Source organism: Hakea prostrata, chromosome 4 (assembly GCF_041222555.1).
Source record: "Hakea prostrata isolate BN-2017 chromosome 4, UWA_Hpros_2, whole genome shotgun sequence".
Classification (NCBI taxonomy): domain Eukaryota; kingdom Viridiplantae; phylum Streptophyta; class Magnoliopsida; order Proteales; family Proteaceae; genus Hakea; species Hakea prostrata.
The window spans coordinates 5976847-6002575 of record NC_142603.1 but is presented as its reverse complement, the minus strand read 5'-3'; the positions used below and the strand labels follow the sequence as shown (position 1 = coordinate 6002575).

General features: G+C 38.5%; 1 protein-coding gene across 1 annotated transcript; it reads left to right on the top strand.

Moving 5' to 3' along the window:
- The first annotated feature begins 1252 nt into the window (after positions 1–1252).
- On the top strand, positions 1253–25171 carry LOC149017370 (protein ENHANCED DOWNY MILDEW 2-like). Its single transcript, XM_089154162.1, has 14 exons — positions 1253–1336; positions 1436–1534; positions 5769–6016; positions 10455–10544; positions 10634–11296; positions 11595–11739; positions 11825–11926; positions 18048–18140; positions 18498–18539; positions 18842–18952; positions 23511–23582; positions 23706–23824; positions 24055–24118; positions 24210–25171. The coding sequence occupies exons 1-14, from the start codon at positions 1256–1258 to the stop codon at positions 25011–25013; spliced, it is 2733 nt and encodes a 910-aa protein (XP_089010288.1). The 5' UTR covers positions 1253–1255; the 3' UTR covers positions 25014–25171.
- The last annotated feature ends 558 nt before the right edge of the window (positions 25172–25729 follow it).

Below are 25729 nucleotides of genomic sequence, written 5' to 3'. Positions count from 1 at the left end.
AGTACCATTTGTTAAACACAGTGGAAGTGTGAGTTGCTGTGTAATTACTACTTTCATATTTTCAACAAGCCATTTTCACGTCACCTTCTTCTCAAAACTCAAAAAGTTGTCTGGTCATTATGAAATGAAGGGATGTGATATCTGCAGTTTAACACCCATATACTCTTCCTAGATCATTGACACAAACCTTAGGAGGAGAATTGATGTGGAATTGGCACCATATGACTGACACGGGGTTATATGCAGTGGCAGAGGCTATACTGTGTGGTATTGACAGTTGACACCCACATACTGAACTACTTCAATATTACGATGTGGACTTTGGGAGAAGTTGCCACTTAAAAATTGGCTTCTAAAGGGAGGAAACCCAATAGCATGTCAATCCCCCCCCCCCCCCCCCCCCCCCCCAAAAAAAAAAAAAAAAAATCCTTTACTGAACGACTTGGAGTTAGTCCCCATGTGATTGATAGGGAATCACTACATCATGGTTTTAATGGATTCGGAAAAAAAAAATTCTCTTTCTTGTTTTGCTTCTTACATTTGCAATAGTCATTCTATTATCTCTTAATTTGACAAGCTATTGTTTGTGGGAATTAGTTGAAGAAAACTGGTATATGTCCAAAGCTCTTGTTTCAGGTTCCTTCATTTATATGTGCAATTTTTCCATGTCATTATTGCAGTGTTCTAAATCCTTCTTTTATTTGTTTTGTTGATGTCGTTCTTTAATAAGTAGTTTTTAAGCTGGACATAGAAACTCTTAAAACTTTAGTTATGATATAGTCTGTCAAAAATATGCATGACTGTCAGTCTGTCATCTTAATCTCTATTTGCAGTTTCTGCCTCCGTTTATCAAGGAAAAGGCCATGATGAATGAAGAATTAGATGAGGTTTATTCTTATATTTTATCATCATGCTTTTAAGTTTCCTTTATTTTTTTCTTATTACTGCTTCTCTTGTTGAATCCTCATTCTTTATCTCAATTAAAATGTTGTTGTTGCAGGATCTTCTGCTTGATTTTGATGAGACAGAATTTAAGATTGATGAAGACATGGGCCTGTTTGACCATGTTTGTGCCTTCTGTGACAATGGCGGAGAAGTTCTATGGTATGTTATTTATAATCTTATGCTGAATACAATGTAGGGAACAACGAACTCACAATATTCTAAATTTTCATTGACATAAGTAACAAAATGTCCCCATTTACAAATACTTCTATTTACTTTTGCTTCTCAATACAGTTGTGAAGGGCCTTGCATGAGGTCTTTTCATCCAACAAAAGCTTCAGGTGCTGAATCATTCTGTGAATCTTTAGATTTTTCTGATGCTGAAGTAGAGGTGTGCTGGTTATTTCTTATACTTCCTTGTCCTTCCGCTTGCATAGTTAGATTTTGGTTCATACTGTTTTGCTCTTGTATTCTATTGTTGTATGTGCAGGCAATGCCCATCTTTTTGTGTGACAATTGTAAATATAAGCAGCATCAATGCTTTGCTTGTGGGAGGTTGGGCTCTTCGGATAAATCTTCTGCTTCTGAGGTATTTATGTTTTATCGACCCATTGCCTTTCTTGTGGAGGAAAGGGAAAGGGTTGTGTTGTATATTACTGCTTGAGCAGTACAATTTTTTTGAGATAAATAGTTGTGAAGCATGTGGGTCCTAAGTTTGATTCTGTGTGCACTTGGGGCCACTCACATGGGTTTTTAGTGCTCTTCATTGCTTTTGAGGAAAGTTGAACGGTTCTCATTTTACCTCGATATGACCATTGGTGCGGGTGTGGGGTCAGTATGGACCTGCAGGAGTAGTCTGACAAAGGCTTGGACAACCATATTGCCAAAAACAATGTCATGAGGGTAAAATGCACTTTAATGTAGGGAATTTGGGCAGAATTCATTGTTCAACTTAACTTCTTTTTATTTGAAAAATACTGCTTGTATCTCTTCTACTTTGGTTACGATGATACATTACAACTCCAAGGATTGAAGATAGACTGGTATTTGTTGCATATGTAAATCTGCTAATCTCAAAGCAGTGAGATCCAAAGGGTGATCAGCTTGCAATGGGAGTTGTGTTGAGTTTGAACCATATCAGGAGAAAAATTAACTATTAAACAGAAGAAATCTTATGCGCATAAATTGTGGTGAATTGCTCTAGTCAGTCAATAAAATAGTGAGGTAAGTCACAAAACCTACCCCAATAAGAGTCCCAAGGCCTGAAAGAAGTCCTAGGCCTGCTGCCTAGCAGTATAAGAAGCACAATCAATTCCAGGGGTAGTTTGGTAATTTTGACAGTCCTACTTGAGCCCAACTAGGGCATGATTGTAATTAAGAGTTTGTTAGGAGTTGTTTTAAGCTTATTATGTGAGTCAGACTGGGTTTAGATAAGGAGTCTTAAGAATAAAAGCAGAAGTCCTACTTGACATAGAAATCCTATTTGAATTCTAATTGGATCTTTGGTACAGTTTGGCGTCATTACTAAAGGCTATAAATAGACAGCCTATGCCTGTAAGGAGACATAGATTTGAGAGTACAATAACTGAGAACTTTGTTGGAACCAGGATCAAGGTGTTGAGCATCCTGGGTTTCAGATTGAAGGAATTCCCTTTGGAATGCATAGTTTTGCCTCATAACAGCCCTAAAATGGTCGCAAACATACGAAAAAGGTGGAAATCATTTGACATGCGGAAATAAATAGATTACGTTGTACGTAGTAAACAAATTTCTATTACCCCTAATCCATAAAGTTCCTGCAATGACAAACCCTTCAGGCTAAAGGACTCCCCATCTGAAATGAGCACAATAGGCTGTAGTGGAATACAAACGCAAGTAACCAAATCATAAAAAAGAAAAGAAAACAGGAATCTTTCCTGTACTTCCATTTGCGTAGCTGAACTGAAAAATAAATAAATAAATAAATAAATAAACAAATATATACTTATATATATATGTATATATTTGTTTATTTATTTATTTTTTCCCCAAAGAAAATATGTCTTTGATAGTTAAGAGTTCTATTAGACTAGTGAAAAAACACCTGAAGTGTAAAATTTGGGACCATTTGCATGAACTTTTTTTTTCCCCACTATTTTATGAATTTGCAAATATCTTCCAGATTTGATACTCTCTATTATATTTGATTGAGTTTTATGTAATTTATCAAAAAAAAAAAAAAAAAAAAAAAAAAAAGAAGAAGAAGAAGAAGAAGAAGAAGAAGAAGAAGAAGAAGAAAGAAAGAAAAGAAAAGAAAGAGAGGATGAAATCTGGTACTTTTTCTTATGATTGACATCCAGTGAATTTATCCTTTTTATGCACATGTTTTGTTGCAGGACTCTCTTCCTGTATGCTCCAAATAGTCATGTCTCTTTTATTCCAAAATGATAATTTGGCATAAAACTTGTGTCTTTTGGACTAGCAATTTCACTGTTATCACATGCTTTATCCATGAATGAAGCAAATATAGGTATTTCAAGTAATAGTTTTAAATCTTGTTTTGTCTTGGTATCTCGATCGATACCACCAAGATATCAAAATTTCGGCTGAAACTGAAATCTCGTACAATTTCTGCCAGGTTTCAGTGGGTTTATGCATTTTTTGGTCTGGTTCTTCTTGGACAACATACTTTTAAGGCCTGTAAACATATACCCATGGTTAGTTTGACCAAAAACAATTCATAATGTTCTTCTGGGGTTTACACTCTTACTTGGCTCTCAGCAGTCAAAACTTAATTTTTTTTTATTTTTCACACATAAACATGGTTGAAATGTAAATTGACATAAATGGTAACTAGTTTCAATTATAATAAAGTAAAATGCTAAACCTACACTAAAATCTGCATAAGATATAAATAAAACATGCACACCTTCTGCATCAATGGTCAATACAAAATACAACTTTGATTAATTGATTCATAGGAAATACAAAACCAAAGAAATTCCTCTAGAGTATAGACAAAAATAAAAAAATAATACATTTATAAAAAATTAATGCATTGAATTCATATATTGGCCCTTGGTGTTCAACATATATTAATTTCTACATTATGAAACAACTTTTGAACATCCATTTTCTAAGATAGTAGTTTACAGAAAAATGCACCTCAAATTAAAGAAATCACTTTAATCTTGATGTTAGGAGCTTCAAGCCACTGCAGTCATGAGTCTGCAGCGTTTTTCGAGTTTTCCCCTTGATTTGAAAGTATATTTTGCTTAAAATGGTCAAAAACCGTACTTGAGGGGTTTTCTATCAAAACCAGAGACAAAATGAGGTCTATGTCGAGATCTTGGTTAAGATTTCAATGAGACCTGGTTTTGTTTTTGTTAAAAAACAAGCTTTAAACGATCTAAACAGTAGCTGAACGTGAAAAGAAAATAGAGAAGAAGAATAAAGAGGAAGTGAAGAACCAACAGGAATGTCTTGCGATTCTAGCTAAATAACCTAGAATCGCAGGATGTCTCTATTTATAGCTTTAAAGAGTGCATATACAACTTAAGAGACAAGAAAACTGTCCTCTAGAAAAAGGAATACAACTTAAGGACAAAACTTACTAATTTTCTTTGCAAGCATGTAAACACGAACAGTTTGTGACCAAAGCAAATAATTTTAACTACCTTTGAGTTTAATGGAGGTAATCTGAACATTCACTGGATCAGCTTGTGATCCCTTGGAATCAACAGTGCTAGTAATCGAAGCACCAGTAATTGAAGGCATAATTTGTAGAAGTGGAGGTCACACGATCACAATCCAGCAGCCCAGAACTTGAAGATAAGTGATAAAAAAAACTGCAGTGTAGAATCGAAACTGAAATTTTAGACTAGAAAGTCAGAGGAATAAATTTCGGAGAATGCAGAAAAATAACGTTGGAAAAAAATCTATCAAATTCTGGGATATAAGGGATTAAAAAGTATAGAAGATCAGCTTAGATTATCATCTGATCTAATTGTAGATTAAGTGCAGCAGTAGGTGGCTGTGCACCAAAGAAAGGAGCACTGAAAGAGAACACTAAGAACAACACTGTTTTGATTAAAAAAAGCTTTGATGCCATGTTAGAAAACAAGCTTTAAACAATCAAATCAGTAGCTGAACTTGAAAAGAAAATAGAGAAGAAGAAGAAAGAGAAGAGAAGAGAAGAGAAGTGAAGAACCAGCAGCAATGCCTTGCAATTCTAGCTAAAGAACCTAGAATCACAGGGTTTCTCTATTTACAGCTTTAAAGGGTGCAAATACAACTTGAGAGACAAGAAAACTGTCCTCTAGAAAAAGGAAATAAAAAGTACAACTTAAGGACAGAACTTGCTAATTTTCTAACTTTTAAAATCTGTCCAAAATAGAAAGCGTTCTAAAAATAGTTAGTTCTGAAAATAGTAACTTATAGAAAAATAGAAATATCCACTCTAACTCTTCTAAGCTTTGTGTACCAAGATTCCTTCACCAAAAGATAGAAAGGCAGCACCAAAATAGAAGGTAAAGTAAAAAGGAAATTGCTGCCAAGGCTTGTGCACTAGAGTCTCTGCACAACTTTCAAGATTTTTTTTACACTAGTTCGTCGAATTTTTAAAATCTAAATGAAGGACCAAAATTTTGAGACACTTGAGATATAAATTTGGTATAATTTCGTTTTGAACTCCCATCTGGTCTCGAGGGGGTTGAGATTCTCAAAATAAAGATTTTGTGGGATTTCTTGCCATGTTTCTGGTTCTATGCTTAATCTGCTATTGTATCTTCTATTTATTTGATGATTATATCTGCATCTCAGTGTTCTGTGGTCAAATATTTCAGGTCTTTCTATGTTCTTCTGGAACTTGTGGCCATTTCTATCATCCCACCTGTGTTGTAGAAATGCTCCATTTGGAGGATAGAACTCATGGGAAGGAGCTTCAGAGACGGATTGCTGCGGGTGAATCATTTACATGTCCTATTCATAAATGCATTATTTGTGGACAGGTAGAAAATAAGGAGGTGGATGACCTGCAGTTTGCAATTTGTAGACGTTGTCCAACTGCTTACCATAGGAAATGCTTGCCTAGGTACTCCTCAAATCTTATTTACCCCCTGTATTTTGTTTTTGAGAAATTTGAGTAGAAAAAAAAGTTTGATTTACAGGAAAATAGGGGTTTAGTGCCTTGTGATATATTTGATATTTAGATTTTCATGGACATGGGAATTTTAGCAAAGGGGTACTATTTTAGGGATTGTTGGTTGTGCATCTAATTTAAGAAGAATGTAAGGTCGGTAATAGAGTAAATATTGTAAACATTGAAACGAAACAATGTGATGCAGATAACTCATAGTTTATGAATCTCGCATGCAAAGTGTTTCCCTAATTACGTACATAACTAAAAAAATGGCGAACCCAGTGCCGAACGCTTTTGAACAAGCAAAGTTGTGGAGAGGGGGGGGGGCAATTTTCCTACATGGCTAATAACGAATCTTAACAGTTGGGTAGTCTGAATGGAGCCTTGAAATTTTATTTTCTTCATCCAACCATAAGTTACTCTATGGATAAGATTGCTCTATTTGACCAAGTGATCATGGGTTTTGCTCTGCGAAAAGCCTCTTCATGAAAGGATAAGGTGTCAGACATTGTAGCATAAAATGAAATATAAAAGGTAAGAAGCATAGATTTTAGGATCAGTAAAAGGGGGAAGTAGGGAAGGTGCATGAGCTGGATATGCTCTATAATACTAACATTGATCTTCAAAATTGTACTTACTCTATAATTCTACTTCAAGCTCCAAATTCTGGTGGTTCAATAAACTTTATTGCTTTATTGGGCTAAACAGAGGATATCTCAACCGGTAAGGGATAATTGGTAAATTCCCATATGAACAAATATGCCAAGCAAGTTGTGATGTATGTCCAACACCCTATAGAAAATTTGCAATATATGTCAACTCAAATTCCATCTTCTCCTCCAGTAGTACGAAAAGGGACTTTTGTAAGACTAATAGGCATTAAATGAAATAAAAGGGGGCTGATTCTTATACTTCACTTTGATACAGAAATGTAAGAATATATTGCCTTTAGAGTATTGCCGTTCAGTGTTATTTGTCCATAGATTGCAAAGTTCGTGGAGAGGAGACCGAATGAAGAAAGGATATTCTTTTGAATAGGTTATTCAAATGATGAGCAAGTATCGACGCATTTTCTCATAGAGAGAGGGCCAACTACAATATGTATTGGTCCTTACGGATCATAACAGATCAGCTTCTTGTTTTCCCTGCCTGTTCCATTAATACCAAAGGAATGGGATAAATATTGATCCTGCTCCAAAATAATTCAGTGAAAAGTGAGGTCCATGGCATTGGTCTTTACCAGTGCTACAGAATTGCATGGTGTCTACTTTCTTTTTTTTCCTTTTTGATAAGGGGGTATTTACATGGGGTTTATGCTGGTAGTTCCCTTATTTACTGTTCATATAACAGATACCGATTTAGTTTCTGGTTGCATCAGTTCAGTGGCTGTATCTGAGTTAGCAACTTCTTCTTCTTTTTTTCTTTTTCTTCTATACACCCATTATGCTTTTCATGGCTTGGTTAGGAATAACCTATGCATTTGGGAGGGGACATGGTGTAGCATACCATTTAATTAGAACAAAAAAAATTTAAACATGGAGAAACAATTTGGCTGAAGAACTGATGTGAACCAGATCCTAGGGTTTAATTGTTTGAATATTGCCCTAGAACCAAACTTACTTTAGGATCCTCTTCCCTGAGAATCCAGCAGACTTCTAGGGCTTAAAGTACATACTGTGGATGGGTTTTGGGTGGATTTAGGGTAGGGCTAGGGTAGTTTTGGCAGTGCTAAGGGGTCTAAGGTTTTAGGTTTTCAAGCTTTACACCTTGCTATAAATGAAATTTCAGAACTGAATTTTATAGCTTAGGATTTTGAAATATAGCGTTTTGGATCAAGCTAGGGCTAAGGTCGAGTGTCATTTAGGGTTTAATAAACCTAATTCTAAAAGGGTTTAAGATTTGGGTGAAAGGTTGAAGAGATTTAAGAAATTGAAAAATTCTAGGATTAGGATTTCTAATGAAGGTCTAATTTGCAGAAAATTCTAGAGCTCGAGTGGAAGAATGGTCTTGTCTTTTTGGTTGAAAGTAGGGTAAGGGAAGGGATTCTAGTTCCTATTAGGGGTAGGTAAGGGGTAAGGGTATCCTAAGGTTTTAGGTTAAGTTTATCTTCTGGTTTTGAAATTTCTGGAAAAATATTTAACTGGCGCAGGTTAGCGTAGAAGAAAAGGGTAAGGGGGTGGGGGCTGTGAGCATGGTTTAGGGTTAGGGAAGGGCTGGGGTTAACTGACAGAGAAGTGGAAGGGATCCTGAAGCTGCTGCAGGTTTGGAAAGGGGTTGGGGGATGTCCGCGATGGGGGAGGTTGCTGGAATTGCAGAAAACTAGGTTTGGGAGGTAGGGGAAGCTTTTGGGTGGACTAGAAGAAGGGGGAATGGGTTTGGATGAAGGGTAGGGAGCTGGTAGTTACTTGGAGTTGAAGAAAGCTTGCTGGAATTCAAAACCTTCTGCAAATATCACGCTTTTAGAAGCTGCAGCAGGCTTTCACTAGGGAAACCACGGCTACTGGATGTCTTCAGCACTCAATTGCAATTTCATTTATCAGTTTAACTTGCTGACTACAAAGTATGAAGGCTTATCTAGCCTGAAAAAGGAAAACACAACAGGAGTCAACTTAATAAACTAACTGGGATTCTTGTCTGCAATCCAATTCTAATTTAAACTCCTACTGACAAAAGACTCTTACTTATTCAAGGATTCTATCATATCTCACTCTAGATGGATCCAAATTGGAATCTAAGAGTAGATATGGAATCCCTGCAAGAAGTGGACAACTTAGGAATCCTGACTTAACAAGGAAAATACAAGAGCACAAGGGGACAAAGCCCTGACAAAGTGAGAAAGAGGCCTCAACTAACAAGCAACTAAGAATTATTTAATCATCGCCCCCCCCAAAAAAAAAGGGACTCTTCAATAACTCAGCAAGTAATGACTCGATTTCAAAGATAAACGTAGATCTAAGGTCCCATATACATGCTGGACCTTATGAAAACCTAAGTGGACTTAACTGAAAAATAGTAAAATTTCCAAAATACCTCTATACTTGGACTAATTGCCTGGGTTACTGGTAGGGCTGCAAGATGCTGGTACACCCCCTTGGGCCCTCATAAGGTGGTCCTGGATATAGTTCACATCAAGAAAAAAGCACAAAATTGATATTAAGTTACATATGAGACAGTGGAAAAGAAGAAAATGGATTGAAGAGATGCTGGCCTTATGCTACTGTGAAAATTACAAGTGAAAAGTAAAAAGGGTGGGAGAGAAAAGCTCAGCTCAACTGTATAATCTGGTATGGTCTGTCTGAAAAAGGTATACAACCACCAAGTAACACATGGGGTTTAATCAATAATATGGATTAGGTTAGCATTAAGTAGACAACTCTGAATAAACTACTGGACCAAAACTTTTTTGTCTCCAACACTAAGAAGTTCCACATATTAGAATACTAGTTTAAAATACTGAATTCATTTACTCATTATGGATCTATTTAAATCTTAAATTGCAGCCATTGTAAATAAAAGCATTTAAACAAATGCCCTAAGAAGTACTTTAAAATCCTAGTTGCACCATAACTTACATGCCAAAAAGAAGGCGACCATGTGGCTAGGTTTCATTAACATTAAAGAAAGAGATTGAAAGATAATTAGTAAAATGACCTTAATGGTTGCAAAAGATGAAATATCATTAATGAGCTAATAGAAACGCCCCAGCTCTGTAATTGCTATGGTACCATGGACAGTGACACTACAATACAATTAACTGGATTAGATGTAATGGAAGTTCAAGGGGTGGGTTTCTTGACAGCATGTGATGTTCTGACTGGTTCTCTTCATTCTGGAAAATAGCTTGTAATTCACTTGCAGTACAATTCCCCCCCCCCCCAAAAAAAAAAAAAAAAAAAAAAAAGGTGAAAAATTCTTCTTTTCCACAGGGATCGATCTTCACGTCAAGAATCCACATTGCAAAAACATCAAACTGGAAAACCCTTTGTTTTTGGGTGCTTGCCTTCTATGGACTTTCCTATTATCTTTTCTATTATTCTTTTTCAGCTTTTCTTTGTTAGCAAGCTCTACGTCCGTTGGTTGTATTCCTATGTTTTACAATGAAAATTAACAAAAGCAGTGGTTTATAAGACAATGATTAGGTTCCCAACGATTTATAAGGCTTCAACCTATAGCATCATCACTGATATACCAGTGACCATCAGTCAATTCTGAAAATTATTGAGAAGAAAGCATTTGGTAACCTATTTTGTCAGCCAAGCACTCCACTCTGACATTTATTGGACCTGAAATAAAACCAGAAGTCAACTCTTTCCCCTTCTCTCCTTTGGAAGTCATTTTTCTTCTCAAATTTTGGTTTCTCCCCGTGTTCCTGATCCCAGCATTTTGTCAGGGAAATATCTTTTGAAGCTATGGAGGAAGAAAACATCATGCAAAGGGCTTGGGAAGATCTGCTTCCATATCGCATTCTGATATACTGTTTGTAAGTATTAACTTCCATATGTAGGTCTATATAGCCTTTTTTACCCCCTCCGGAACTTTTGATTGCTTACTTGCAACTGTCTTGACTAGGAAGCATGAAATCCAGCATGACATTCTTACTCCAAATAGAAACCACCTTTTATTTCCTCACTCTGAAGAAAGGGATAGAAAATGTTCACAAAACTTTCATTTAAGTAAAGGGAAAGTTGTGGCAGTGGAAGGAAATGTGGCTTTTGAGGTCCCGGCAGAAGGAAGAATTTCTGGAATGAAACGAAAACATGTTGGTAATGTCTACTCTGCCTTAAATAAAGGATTTGTCAAAGAGGGTGAGAAATTATCTTATGGACGATGGATTGATTGCTTGAAGAAAACTGAAGTAGCTGATGCCTCTCGAATAATGTCCTTGGGAGAAAAAAATAAGTGTGTCCCAACAGTCCCAGTGAGTGTTGGCAAAAAAATTTCAGATGTTCAAAGCAGTATCTCAAGAGAAAAGCAGTCAAATTTATTGTTGAAGAGGAAGTCAGAATCAGCAAAGCAAATGCAGCAAGAATTACCAAGGGGTTTACTTGGGGATCATTTTACTACTGAGCCTGTAATCAGAAATTACAGTACTTCTAAGTTAAATTTATTGCCAAAGAAGCAGTCAAAAGAAATTAAGGGAAAGATGCAAGGAGTAAGCTTTTGTGAACTTGGAAAACCAAGTCCCAGATCCAGTAGCTCAATGCCATTAGTTGATGATGACATGAAAAAAAGGTAAAGCTACTTGCTTTGATCATGATTTGACAGTAATCTTCTTTTTCCTTAACGGAAATCCGCAAGAAACGGTGCTTAGATCTTATAGTTGGAAAAAGCCGGGTACACTGCCTGCCTACAGCAAGCTAGTGCTTCCTGTATGTATATCTCTTCCCCCATTTGAAATAACCCCATGCTTCATCCTGCACCCCATATTGGTGCCTGCCCATGAGCAGTGTTCCGGTCCCTCTTCCTTACTTTTTAATGCTTATGATGTCGGTGTCCTTTTTATATTCTGAATATATGTGTTTTAATGCAGAATTATGGCCATAAAACTACAAGCAACAGCCTCTGTAACACCCAGTATAATCAGGGGAAAGCTTAAATGTCTAACTTCTACTTACACCTCAAGCTATGACGCTTGCAAGTTAATTACACAGGGAAGGGTGGAGGCTTTGGTTCGGGTACATCATTCTTATTTCTAGTGGGAACTACAAGTATTACTAAATACTCTCTTATTGTGGATTTATAGTATTCTATCTGTTGCAGGCTGTTCAACATGGTGTAGAGACATTAGAAAAGGGTGGCAGTATTGAAGATGCAAAAGCTGTTTGTGGCCCACAGATTATTGGCCAGCTAATTAAGTGGAAGGTATTCGCTAACTTTCAATTGTTTCATAGTTGTCAAGGCAACCCAAATCAGAAGGGTACTTGAGCAACAAGGCACCCTAAGCGTGCAGTAATGCCTATATGTATTATAACAATGATCAATTTATATTATAAAAGCTTTATGCAACCGAAAAATCGTATAAATGAAATATGATACTGTTAGAATGAACACCAAGAAATCACGAACATAAAACAGAGACCACATTGAAGGAAGACAGAGATTTAACGTGGTTCACACCAATTTGGTGTGCTCTGCTTGTGGGTGAGGAAGGGACTTTCACTATGTAGGAATAAGATTATAGTTGAGATCTCTTAATCAATTGCCAAAAATGGCGTTACGGAACTCTAGCCCAAAATCCTAAGACAAAAATCTCAAATCTCACAACTCTGTAGGAGAATAGAGGATATATATTTATAGTGTTTAATCAGGAAAATGGTCGACCTTCGTAAGTCCTTTGCTTCTATCATAGATCTCACAAATCAAGTCATCAGATAGCCCACCAAAATATGTCAGTGCGGGTCAATCTTCGCCAGGAACAAGAATTCAGGTAAGACACAACAAATACTCTGGGCCTTATATGAGAAAACCCACGTGTAATAAGCAAATTGTTGGATATTGATCAAGCATAAACTCATGGAGTGCCAAAAAATCATGTTATCACCTTGGACCCAAGAAAGAGCCCTGATGTGGGCAACACCTCCTTTATGTTCCATCTGTCCAAATGAGTCATCAATGTCAAATTTATTTCACATTAGGTAGTCTTTTTCTCAAGTGTCTGTTGCTGCTCAAGAAACTTCAATTGTCTCGATAGCTAGACATCATTTTGTTCTATTGAGAGGTAGAGCCTTTAACTCGTGCTGATGAGGCCAATTTGTAAAAATGGTGTTATACCATATGGAGAAGACTGCATCTCCTAGATGATACCTCATGTTTTAGCCGTGTAAAGTAATGAGTTTCCGAATTTGGATATCCCGTCTAATTGATCACGTCTTGGACTAAGCATGCCAATAAATTTTTTTTTTGGATGAATAAAAAATTATATTAAAGAACCCGAATCAAAGAGGAATACAAAGAGCGGAGAGAAAGGAGGGGGGGGGGGGCAAAGCAAACAATCAAGTGGATGACTGAAGTGTGGATCTAAGACTCCAAGAACTAACAATCAACCTATTCCTTGGAGAGTCAGAAATAGAGGGGTGGAGAAAAGTAGAGAGCCTAGTGAAAACATCAAAATAGATGGCATTATCAAGCTTCGGGATCTAGATTTGGAGGACCATCTTCTCATGTTGCGTTCCCACCACAAGTGATGGACAGTAGCAGCAAAGACTAGTTTCCCTACTTGGTCACAAGTCGAGGAGCCAGAGAAAGTTCTTAGGATCCAGTTTCAATCTCTAGCAAAACCATAAGCACGTCTTGATCTAGGCCAAATAGAAGCAAGGGCTAAACTCTAGATAGATCTAGAGAGGGGACAAGGAGAAAAAAGGTGGCCGAGATCTTCAACACCATTCCAACAGAGGGTACAATTTGGATTGGCAAGGATATGGCAACTGATAAGGAAAGACTGGGTGGGGAGGGCTAGGTTGAGGAGTCTCCAAAGGGTGAGGGAGTGGCGGGGGGTGTGGCCTTTAAACCAAACTAGAGGGGGCCAAGGGACAGGGGGAGGTGGATCTGAGGAGGTTCCAAGCGGAGGAGGTGGTGAAGGTATTGGTAATTGGTATGGGACGGAGACCAAATAGGGGTGTTTGAGTTAGCAGATGAGAGGGGAAGGAGGGAGTTCCAAACTTGTGTGAGACTAGGATGGGGGGAGGGGGACCAAGTGTCCTTAGAGATGAAAGAGGAGAGAAGGATAGTTTTGGGAATGCGGGAGTCATAAACAGCTCAGGGACCAATAAAGGAGAACAAAATATCCATCGGATGCTAAGGATCAAGCCAAAAAGAAGTGGAGGATCCAGAAGAGATTTGATTAGAGATAGCAGAAAGAGCACGCGGTTGCAGAGATAGAGCTTTTTCCAAATCCAAGACAAGGTGGAAAGGGTTGGGACAGTCCAGTAGGAATCCGATTTGAGGAGGTATGAGTGGATCTAGGAGACCCAAATGGAATCATGCTTGGAGGCAATTTTCCAAATGAGCTTGAGGAGACAAGCCAAGTTCACATCATAAATCCTACTGAGTCCTGAGCCCTCCTTCAGATTTAGGGCGGCAAATGGGGGACCAACTAATAGGGCGGAGAAAACGAGAGGTTTCTTGGCCCTTCCAAAGAAAAGTAGAGAAGAGGGATTCCATAGAGAGGATGGTGGATTTGGGAAGAGGCAAGATACCACACCAATAGAGATAGGAAGATTGGAGAATAGAGCGAATAAGGACCACACGACCCGCAAAGGAGAGGAGCTTGTCTTTCCAAAGTTGAAGTTTTTTCCAAATGTGGTCAAGCATAGCGAAACAATGATGACGGGTGAGCCTATTAGGGATGAGGGGGAGGCCTAGGTAGGTCACAGGAAAGGAGCCAAGTTTAAAACCTGAGAGCTGCAAGAGGGAAGCTCGGGAAGAATCAGAGATGCTTGAGAGAAAGATAGTGGATTTCTCTAAGTTGACCTTAAGGCCAAATAGGGATTCAAAGAAAGAGAGAGTGGAGAGAATGTTAGAGATAGAGGTATGGTCAGCTTTCGAGAAGATTATGAGATCATTAGCAAAAGCAAGGTGGGTGAGGTTGAGAGCTTTACAGTTGGGGATGGGAGCAATGAGAAGCTGATCAGTTTTGGATTGGAGGAGACGGGATAAGACTTCCAAAACAAGGGTGAAAATATAGGGGGAGAGCGGGCATCCTTGATGTATTCCCACTCGAGAAGGAAAATAGCCAGTGGGAGAGCCATTAGTGATAGTGGAGAAATGGGGAGAAGAGATGCAAATCTCAATCCAACGGACAAAGGAAGGGGGGAATCCCATAGAGGAGAGAACTTCACTAATAAAATTCCAGTGGATAGAATCTAAGGCTTTATGAAGGTCAACCTTAAGGAAAGCGGTCAGGGAGTGCAAAGAATTATTAAAACCCTTAACAATTTTCACATAGAGGAGAATATTGTCAGAGATACTACGGCCAGAAATAAAGGCTGATTGATTTGGGCTCACAAGAGAAGGCAAGACGACGAGCTTGATCTGATTGGCAAGGATTTTGAAGATGAATGTGTAGAGAAGATTACAAAGGGAGATGGGGTGGAAGTCAGAAATAGAGGAAGCTCCAGGCTTTTGGGGATGAGGCAAATGAAAGTTTGGCTAATGGAGGTAAGCTGAGAGGGATTGAGAAAGAAGCTACGGATGGCATGAACAAGATTGTTCTCAATGTAGTTCTAGGCAGCTAGGAAGAAGCCCATACTAAATCCATCAGGGCCAGGGGCACGATTAGATTTATGGGAGTGGATGGCAGAGATGATTTCCTCCGATGAGGGGATAGAGTGAAGGGAATCAAGGAAAGAGGGATCAATGAATTTATTTAAAGTGAGAAGGGGAAGGGAGGGCCTAGAGGGGAGGGAGGAGGGAGAGAGGATCCTAGAGAAATAGGAGACAACTTCAGTCTTAATACTAGGAGGGTCGTAGATCCAGGAGCTAGTACTAGTAAGAAGACAAGGAAAGGAGTTGAAATTGAGACAAACTTTGAGGGATCGATGAAAGTAAGCAGTATTCTTCTTGGGAAGCAAGGTTGAGAGAGAGGGATTTTTCTTCCTCCATCAGAGACGAGCTAAGAGGGTCATCTTGGAGGAGAGTCTGGGTCCTAGAGAGGTTCGCATGACAAGAGGAAACTCGGGATGAGATGTTGCCGAAAGTGGAGGAATTCCAAGATCGGAGGGCAATAGTTGATAGTTCCATCTTCAAAGTTAGATTTGCACCCCATGATGTATTAGACGGTATAGCTTAGAGTTTAGGGTTTAATGGAATTCAAGTCTGAACCATGCTGGAGTTAGATATTAGAACTGATTTTCCAGTCTAGGTCTAGGGAAAAGCTAGGTTTTATGTTTTTTTTTTTTTTGGGGGGGGGCATTTCTAGGGTCTAGAGGTGTTTTAGGGTCGAGAGTAGGGGAAGGGAAGACTATACTAAAGTGGATTCGGGTTTGGATGTAGGGTGTGAGAGTTAAGAATGAAAGTGCCAAGCTGCCACAAGAAGCAAGAAGACAAGGAGAAAAAGAAGAAGAAACTTTAAAGAGGGGCTGGGAATGAAGCGATTAGAACTGAGAATGGAAGGGGACTAAAGGAATCGGGGTGTGGGGTGAAGGAAAGGTTGCTTAGGGTTGGGGAAAGGGGAGGGCGGTGCTGGGTTTGGAGATGATCTAGGGTTTGGGGGATGGGGAAGGGTGCTGTCACAGCCAAAGGAGAAGGGGGAAGAGTGCTGCGAGTGAGAGAAAAAGAGGGGAGAGGGTAGAGCTGGGTGGGGCTTCTTGTACTTGTAGAAGAAGATGGGGGCTTAAGAACGTTCAAATCTGCAGGATTCGTAAACACAAAGCAACCACAAGCCTTCCCTCCTAGGGAAAACCCATGACTCCACTCCCTGCACCTTTAGTCTCAGATTTACTATTCATCAAACCTGTCTTTTACTGTTTTACAAGCTAGAGAGGCTTTATTTATAGCCTGACATGTGTGTTATCACATTAGGACTCAACATAAGAAGGTGACTCAAACTTGGACTCCAACTAGACTTAAGACACATTCAGACAAGAACTCTGTCAAAACTCATCCTAGGATGATCCAAATTGCAAATAAGATCTCGTGGAAACCGGGAAATTTAAGTTAAAGGATGGACCATCTGGTCGATAGCAGTAAGTTGGTTCAATTTGACCAAGACAAACTGTGTTTTGGCTCAAATTGTTCGCACAGGCAGTTTCGTCTTGGTATTCTAGCCAGCGGCGAAATTTTGGTCAAAATCGAAATATGAACAGTGGTAACTAGTAAGTAGAGAAAACAGCACCAAAAACTACGTAGGACTCTCAAATTTGCTAGAGAAAAATAGCAACCCAGTAATCAGATTAAGGCTTTGATACCATATGACTGTAACATAGTTTAGAAAACCAGAATCGAAGAGACAAGAAGAGAGGAATGAGAGAGAAGATGGAGAGGAGAATGAGGAAGGGGAGATTTCACAAGTGAAGCTCCCACTCACCCACAATATTCTTATCTCAAAGCAACCAAATACGGTCTAGGAAAACTTTCCTAAACTGGGTATATAGAAATAGAAACTGAATATTGCCCTCGAAACTAGAAAACATCCTAGTGACGGGATTGGTTGTCAACCAAGCTAAAAGGGGAAGGGGTAAAAAGTATCTATAGACTACAACTAATGTGTACATCACTCAAGTGTACCTCCAGGGTTCACTTGGTCATGTTTTCTTACACAGCATAATTATTAACATACTCTTAGTAGGGTGTAACTAAGAGTAACTTTAGTAATCTGTATAAAATGCTGCTTATGATAGAGGGGTTATTCCTCATTCGTCCTTTTTTCTCATCTGTCTTTGGTGATCTCAGATTTTGTTAGTATTTTACTGTTCACATTGTTTTTTTGGGAAGAGAACTGCTGAAAGTTACAACTTACAAGTGGAAATAGAATTAATGGAGTATCCATTTTAGGCTTCAATGTTCAATCTGACCTTTTGGTAGATTTCTCGGATAATTAATAGAAATTTCCTGGAGAAGTAGATACTTACAGGTAGCATAAAATTGGCACATATATATATATATATATATATATATATATATATATATATATATATATATATATGAGGGCGGCCGGCGCAGGGGAGCTCTCCAGGCGCTGGAGGCGCGGGTTCTCAGCCTCTTTGCAAAAGCGGGGTAGGCTGCCTGGTCCCTTCCCCGCCCCCCCACAGGGGGGGCCCCACTGGCGCCCTTTTTTATATATATATATATATATATATATATATTACTCAACCGCCTCTGTTCTGGTATGTTTACTCAATCCAGCTACCTGTAGTTGGATTCTTGTGCCAAGTCCCTGTAGTAATCTTGTTATTTGCTTTCTTGGAATCATTTAGTGATAGCTATTGCTTTCTTAAACATGATGAATGCAGCACGTTCTGCTGGTTGTTTGTTCATGTTGCTGTAGGCGATGCTCAACACATACATTGCTCCTTTTCTCCATGGTAGGCGCTATACATCATTTGGTCGTCATTTCACAAAATTGGACAAGCTTAAGCAGGTGCAGAGAGTATATTCTATTTGGAATTAAAAAAAAAAAAAGTTGACCACAGTTTTCCATTTATTCAGTACATGATTTTTGGTCAACTTGGTTACTACAGTTTTATGGTGTTCATTCCCAAAGAATTCCGCATAATCATTTTTTCCCCACTGGTTTTAGGGCTTTTATGATTTTTTAATTTTCTGTTTTATTCCTAGTTTAAGGTGTTATTGCATAGATATTCCAGCTGTTATTCTTTTCATACTGTAATTGATATCATGGTTTTGTATTTTCTCTTCCTATTTTTTCTTTATTGTATTTGAATGATCAGCTTAGTGTGGAACCGAGGGGTCTTAGTGACACTTTTCTTCTTAGCAGATTGTTGATAAGCTTCATTGGTATGTAGAAGGTGGTGACACGGTAAGAACTTATTCTCACTTTGCTTGTCTAGCCTCATCACCAATTCTGTTAATCAGTATTAAGCATATACCAGTTTTCTTCAATTCATTCTACAGAGAATCATTACTAGAAATGACAGTTTTCCCATTTTTTTCAAACCCCTAATTGTTAGTGTGCTAGGGAACTGATTGTTGGTTTATATTACTTTTATTGTTACAGTAATTTAGTTGATATTAATTTGATGTCATATTCTTTGTTATCATTTTGTCATTGTTTCCATCTAACTTTCAGAATTCTGAGTATGATTGGTCTCTTTTAAACAGGTTGTTGATTTTTGTTGTGGTGCTAATGATTTTAGTTGCTTAATGAGAGATAAGCTTGAAGCCTCTGGGAAAATTTGCTCTTTCCAAAACTATGATATTATACCACCTAAGGTAAAGTTTACCATTTCTTTTTACCTCTGAGCTTGTTGAGCACAGTTGCTTAAGTCTGTTGATCTAGTATTGTTACTTGGTAATTTGTTAGTTTGAGAAGTAGTCCTTTAGGATACTGGAAGGATAATAACTCTGCATTCAAGTGCATAAAATTATTTTTCTTTGGGAGGTTTGAGCTATGGATCCGTAATGACATCCTAAGCTGCAATGTTGATGCAACTTCACTGATGAAGTTATCTGGTTCTTTATTTTTGTTATTATGTATTTGTATTTTTTAGCAGCTCAGAGATAGTAGAAGATACCCGAAATATGAACACTTTGATTCAATTAATATAAAAAGCCTGGTCCCAAATTATTTGTCGGCAACATGATCCTGCCTTCTATTCTATAGCATATGGGTCCTGTCTTATGTAGAAGCAGACAAACAACTAGGTTTTCCTAACTGAAAACACCATAAAAGAGCACAGAAATCGGGAGAGGATTCAAGCAAAGATTAATTGTTTTACTAAAATTTGTGGACTAGAAAACTTAAAATCTTTACTCTTACAGGATTATAATTAGAAGGGCTAGTTTCTGTTGTTATTAAATGTCTATGAGCACACGGAGTTGCATAACAAACTACCTGAAACAATTAGGAACTGACCCTAATTACCAGCAATTGTTGAAGGTGCTACTTCTTGGCTGAATTTGGACTTGTCAACAGTTTTCATAGTCAAGGGTTCTGCTTTAGCACTGTTTCACATTGGCAGTTGTGGAGGTCTTGACAGAGCCTTCCCATTTTCCAGTGAAACCCTGGGTTGATCTCCTCTAAATTGGACTATCTGACCTGGCTTCTGTCTGGGATGGATAGAAGCAGATATCACAGCATACCCTCTGATCAACTCTTCTTGTTCTACAATCTCTTCTGGTTTTAAAAGTTTAGTGCCCCTCCTGTCTGTCTTCCCTTCACAAAATTCTAATCAGAGGGCCTCCTTGAAGCTTGACCAATTAAATTCTGGCCAACTTTTCTGGCAAATGCAATCCAATGTGTCTCCCTTCAGGTGTTGGAGAGCCAATCCCAGTAGGTGTTCATACTCAATCTGGTGTGTCCAACAAAAGCATATTACTTCAGCAATCCACTCCTGTGCATCCCCTTCACCGGAAAATGTGGACAATCCAGTCTCCAATCTCCATCTCTTCCCGTGGATCGAAATGCGCTCTGATAGCAGTTAATAAGAATCCGCGAATTGAACACAAAAATTATTAATATTTGATTACTGTAATAATGGAGAACAAACACAAATGAAAGATAGACTGGTTACAATAGTGTCAGTCACCCCCATAGAACATGTTGTCCCTCAGTCATAGGCTGCCCAAAACCTCTCTCATAAAATATTTTATACCCATTCCTTACACTTTCCCCTCTATTTATAGTCCTCCAATCACCTCTAACCCTCTCTCTCCTCCACACGGCATAATCTCGTGATCCTAGTGCCAACTTTTGCATACTACCTATTTCAAGCTAATAAAAACAATGGAACTAATATTTTGCTTAAAAAAAAAACCATTGAAAATTTATCATTCAAGTATACTAACAATTGACTGGTTCCGACAAATGCAAATTGTATTGCATACAGGTATAAAATCATTAGCATACATGAATTGTTTGGTAGAATGGTTACATATATAACAAGTCAACAAAATAAAATGACCGACTAGATCAAGTGATGGTGTCTCACATATATTAAGTTGAAGCCTATATATCATATATACATAAAATAAAAATACATAATTTTAGAAAATAATTATTAAATTTAGAAAATAAAAAAATGGTAGCAAATAATATAAAGATAAGTTTAACAAAACACAATTGTAGATCATAGTCCTAGGCTAAACATATATTAATTTCAAGGCAATACAAGATCATTTAAGGCATGAACAAATCAAAAATAAAAAAAGGGGAAGTTTGGAATTGTTGGGTATGGCTCATGCTTCACATTCTATTGTTGCCGGAGTTTCCTTTGTAGTTTTTGTGGCTTAGGAGGTGTTTGGAGGCAAAAAATGAGCAAAAGAGGTGTTTGAAGGCAAAGGGGTTGTGGAAATTAGGTGAAAATGGGTTAGTAATCAACAAAAACTGAGGAAAAACAAGTTGAAATTGTCGAAAATTCAGTCGAAACCTCCGAAATGGTCGAAAACTCCAAAAATTTCGGTCGAAATTTGACACTTCTGAAATAATTGGAATTTCATTTCGTTTTCGAAAAAATGCAGACAATATAAGGTTTGATGATTAATAAAATAGATTGAGAGAGAGATATCAAGTGGAGAGTTTGTGGGTTTCCAAAACTTTGCGGTAGCCTTGTGTGGTGTTCTTCAGCAAAGCTTTCATACCCCTATCCCTACAACCACTAAGTGATCACAACCCCCCCCCCCCCCCCAACTCCTCTATTTCCCCCTCCCCAAGCCTGTGGTCATCCCTTTCTTTCCCCAAGACCCTGATCCTCTTATTTCTCCCATCCCCTTCTCCCTCTAGGACCATAACCCCTTTCCCCCATCTAGCACTCAACTCCTACCCCTGCCCTAATCACCCCCCCCCCCCCCCAAAAAAAAAAAAAAAAAATCTAGAACCTGAAATCCCATTTCTTTCCCCAAAACGTTAGTTTCTAGATCTCCGAATTTATTCCACCAAAATACCTCCTCTCTTAGGATTATCTTCCCCTCCCTCCCCCTTGCTCTCGATCCCTAGTAGCAACTCTAACTTCCTCTAGAAACCCTAAAATCTGAAACCATAAATTTAACACTTATAAACCCTAGAAATTGAATCTGAATTTGAAGATGAATAGGTTCAGATTTATTTTCCTTCAACCCTAAGTTTGAAAACCCTAGTTGCACCTAATCCACCCTCTGTCTAAACTACCTCTAGAAACCCTAAAATCTGAAACCGTAAATTTAACACTTGTAAACCCTAGAAATTGAATCTGAATTTGAAGATGAATAGGTTCAGATTTATTTTACTTCAACCCTAAGTTTGAAAACCCGAGCCGCACCTAATCCACCCTCTGTCTACAAGCCCTAGGACCCCTCTTCAACCCCTAAAACACCAACTGCAGGGTCTAGAAACCCTAAATGCCTGCCGATTTCCTTTACTAGATCCTGGTTATTGGCCCCATCCTTTGGGGTTGCATCATTTTAGATATAAAATATACTACAGAAGCCTAGACTAAAATAGGATTTGAACCCAGTGCTTGTCCTAAGAAATTTCAAAATGAACCTGACTTGTCATGAACAAGCCCAAGTTGTATCCCGATCTCCTCTGGAGATCAGCTATTGATGGTTAATCTGGAGTATCTGAGAAAATTTTAATGTTATGGTTATTTCAGCTGGGACACTTAACTTTTTGATTAGTCTATAGTCTATGAGCTATAATTCTTTTCATCCAATGATGTACATGACTGATACATTGTGGATGTATCTTTGAAAGAGGAACCACAATGAAATGCATATAATATTTTTATTGCCTCTTCGTGATACATTGAATTAAAATGTAACGGAAGTCTGGGTTCATGTGTCTTTTCGGCTTTTTTTCTGATGTTCTATGTTCTTCAGATAATGCCTAGGAGATTGACTTTTTTAACAAATTTTAAAGTGTCATCAACCTTGGTAAAAGTCAAATTGGTGTCAAAACTATGTCCACAAAATTTGTGCTCCAAGGATTAATGCCATGAGGCAAAATATGTTGTTCATGTCAATGGTTTTACAGTTCTCAGAAATGCACTCCCTGTTTCAAATGCAACCAAAATCCAACGTAGTCTGCTTTAAGCTGGACCCCATCCCTACTTGGTTGGGATCTAAGAAATCTGAATTTTCCTTAGCCTTGGGTTGGTACCTTGGATTCAATGCCAGGGTTTGGTTTTGGCGCTGCTCCGTTCTGATCTTGTGAAGCTTCCCATCTACATTGCTGCAATTATGGCTACTGGCTGGTAGTAGATCAAAGTAGGTAGCTGATTCATTTTTGTTGTTATATTCCTGCTACTAAACCTTCAAGTCACCATTTGGGGGTTCCACGCCTCGGGGAGGGTGCGCTGTCAAAAATGACGTAAAATCTAGTTCATGAATTGAAGAGTTTAACTAATTACTTCTCAACAGAGATAGTTTTTGCCTTTCTTTGAATTTCTCAATTTCTCTGTTTTTTTTTCTCTCTTTGTTAATTTAATCTCTTATTGCCATCAACATTTTATACAGCGAATTGCCTTTGGTTCCCATGATTGGTTGAGAACCAATCATGATTAGGGTCCTCTGAACCAATCATGATTTTAATAATAAGTTGTTGTCAATATTCCATTGGCTTTTGACGTGGCATTGGATGTGTTTTCGTTTGCAATATTTGAATACTGAGTAAAAATCTTTGGGTTGTTTAGTCTGTATTTCTTCCCAAATAAAAATCATGGTTTCTCACCAACTTTACTGTGTCCATGTAGAACGCTTGAAAAAATACAGTTGTCTTTGCATGTTTGCTGTGATTAAAGAATGTGTGTTTGTAATTTTGTGGTAATTTCTATGATGCAAATTTATTTCTTCCCAGAATGATTTTTGTTTTGAAAGAAGAGATTGGTTTACAGTGAGCCCAGCAGATCTACCTACAGGGTCTAAGTTGGTAAGAAACTTTTTGACTGAGCTAGTTATCGTTGACAGAAGCAGTGCATGTACAGTTAGGTTATGTATTGCCAAAAAGAACTTAGTAGGTTCTTTTTTTATTACTATTTGACATTTTGAGTAGATCATGGGGCTTAATCCTCCTTTTGGGTTCAAAGCGACCCTGGCAAACAAGTTTATTGTCAAGGCTCTCAAGTTCAAGCCGAAGCTCCTCATTCTCATTGTTCCAAAGGAAACAAGAAGGTATGTTCTCACATCCATATAAGGTGTCTCTTGTCATTGACAATGGTCAGTGGACTAAAGTTGTAGCCTGAGGTAAAACGCATCAAGACAGCCTCTCAACATAACTTGCTGTGGTAAAGGCTGCTTAGGTAGTTGCCTCAGGACTTGCCTGTGCAGAAGCCCTGGCCATCAGGTTCGCCCTTTTCTGTTTATCATGACTAGTGTATATCTTCTCATTTCATATTGACCAGGTTGGATGAGAGAGGATTGGGATATGATCTGATATGGGAGGATAAGAAAGAGCTCTCAGGCAAGGTATGACCACAGTTGGAGCAATTCGCGTAATTTATATTATATGAAATGATGTGCTTTGCAGCTAAAACAATAAAAAAATCTTCCTTTGAAGTCCTTTTATCTACCTGGGTCCATCGATGTGAATGATAAGCAAATGGACCAATGGAACTTGAAGCCACCACCGCTTTATCTTTGGAGCCACCCTAAGTGGACTCAGAAGCATCGCATTATTGCTCATAGACATGGACATACATGTAACATGGATCCTGAGGTACGAGGGCCCAGGCCTGGATTCAATGCTGATGCAGTTGGCAACATGAATAGACCAGAACACCCTCTTGGCCCTGAATGGACAAAGCAGCAACAGGTTCTAGCTCTGCAGGGAGGCCATAGATATAAAATACATCCTGAGGTGCAAGGACCTAGCCCTGGATTCCATGACAATACATTGGACTTCATGTTCGGATCAGGATATCCTATCCACTCTGATTGGACTGATGAGAATCAGGTTTTAGCTCATGGAGGGGATCCATGTCACATGAATCCTGAGATGTGGAATCCTGATGCAGTTGGCTTCATGAGTAGATCAGAACACTCTCTCTGCCCTGACTGGACTAAGCAGCAAGAGATTGTAGCTCAGGGAGGCCACACATATAACATACATCATGATACTGATGGGATTCCTGAGGTTGAAGGATCTAGTACTGGATTCCGTGCTAATACAATGGGCTTCATGAGAGGATCAGGACACCCTATTCGCTCTGATTGGACCAATGAGAGTCAGGTTTTAGCTCATGGAGGTGATGCATATAACATGAATCCTGATGTGCAAGGACCCAGGCCTGGATTCGATTTTGATTCAATGGGCCCCATGGTTGGATCTGTATACCAAAACTATACTCACAATGGTACTTAGTCGAGGATAGTGAATGGACCATGTCAGCAGAGAAGCCAGAGTCGACAAGGTAAATTCCTGATTTGTGTTTCTTATATGGTGAACCAGCGTTGGCATAAAATCCCCTTGGAACCCCTTCTTTTCAGCCCCGGAAGGCTAATTCCTCATTTTGAACTATGACGGTGATAGTTAATTGTATATCTTATAGCTTGCTATGATCATTTGAAGTTGTCAAGTGTAACTAAATTTAAGCAACAAGCTACAACCTAGGAGAGCTATTAAGGTAGATGCTCAAAAACCGTTAACATGCATAAACCTCGCTTAGATTTTCCTGTTGCTGTCTGGTCTCCCGAGACAGCGTTCGTAATCCTTTTTATCCTTGAGCACAATAGTTGAATAGGTCACATTTGGTCTGAATAAGTTTTGAGTTGAATCGTTTATCCTCAGAGCTCAATGGTTGAACGGGTCAAACCAGTTTTTTTTTTTGTTTTTTTTTTGTTATTGTTTCCTACCAAGAAACAGAACACATTTGGTTTATGAACCTTATTCATTTGTGTCATGTGGTCTACGGTCAACCTAGCCCAATCCATTATTCTACTGAGTCAGGAGTCGGTGACTACTGACCACCCAGTAATCACGCTACTGCAGACTTCAAGCCCAAGTCCACCTGCCACTTGACTGTGCAGATGCTTTCAACATTTGGACCTGGCCTTGTTTGTGAGAGACAAGAAAAAAGA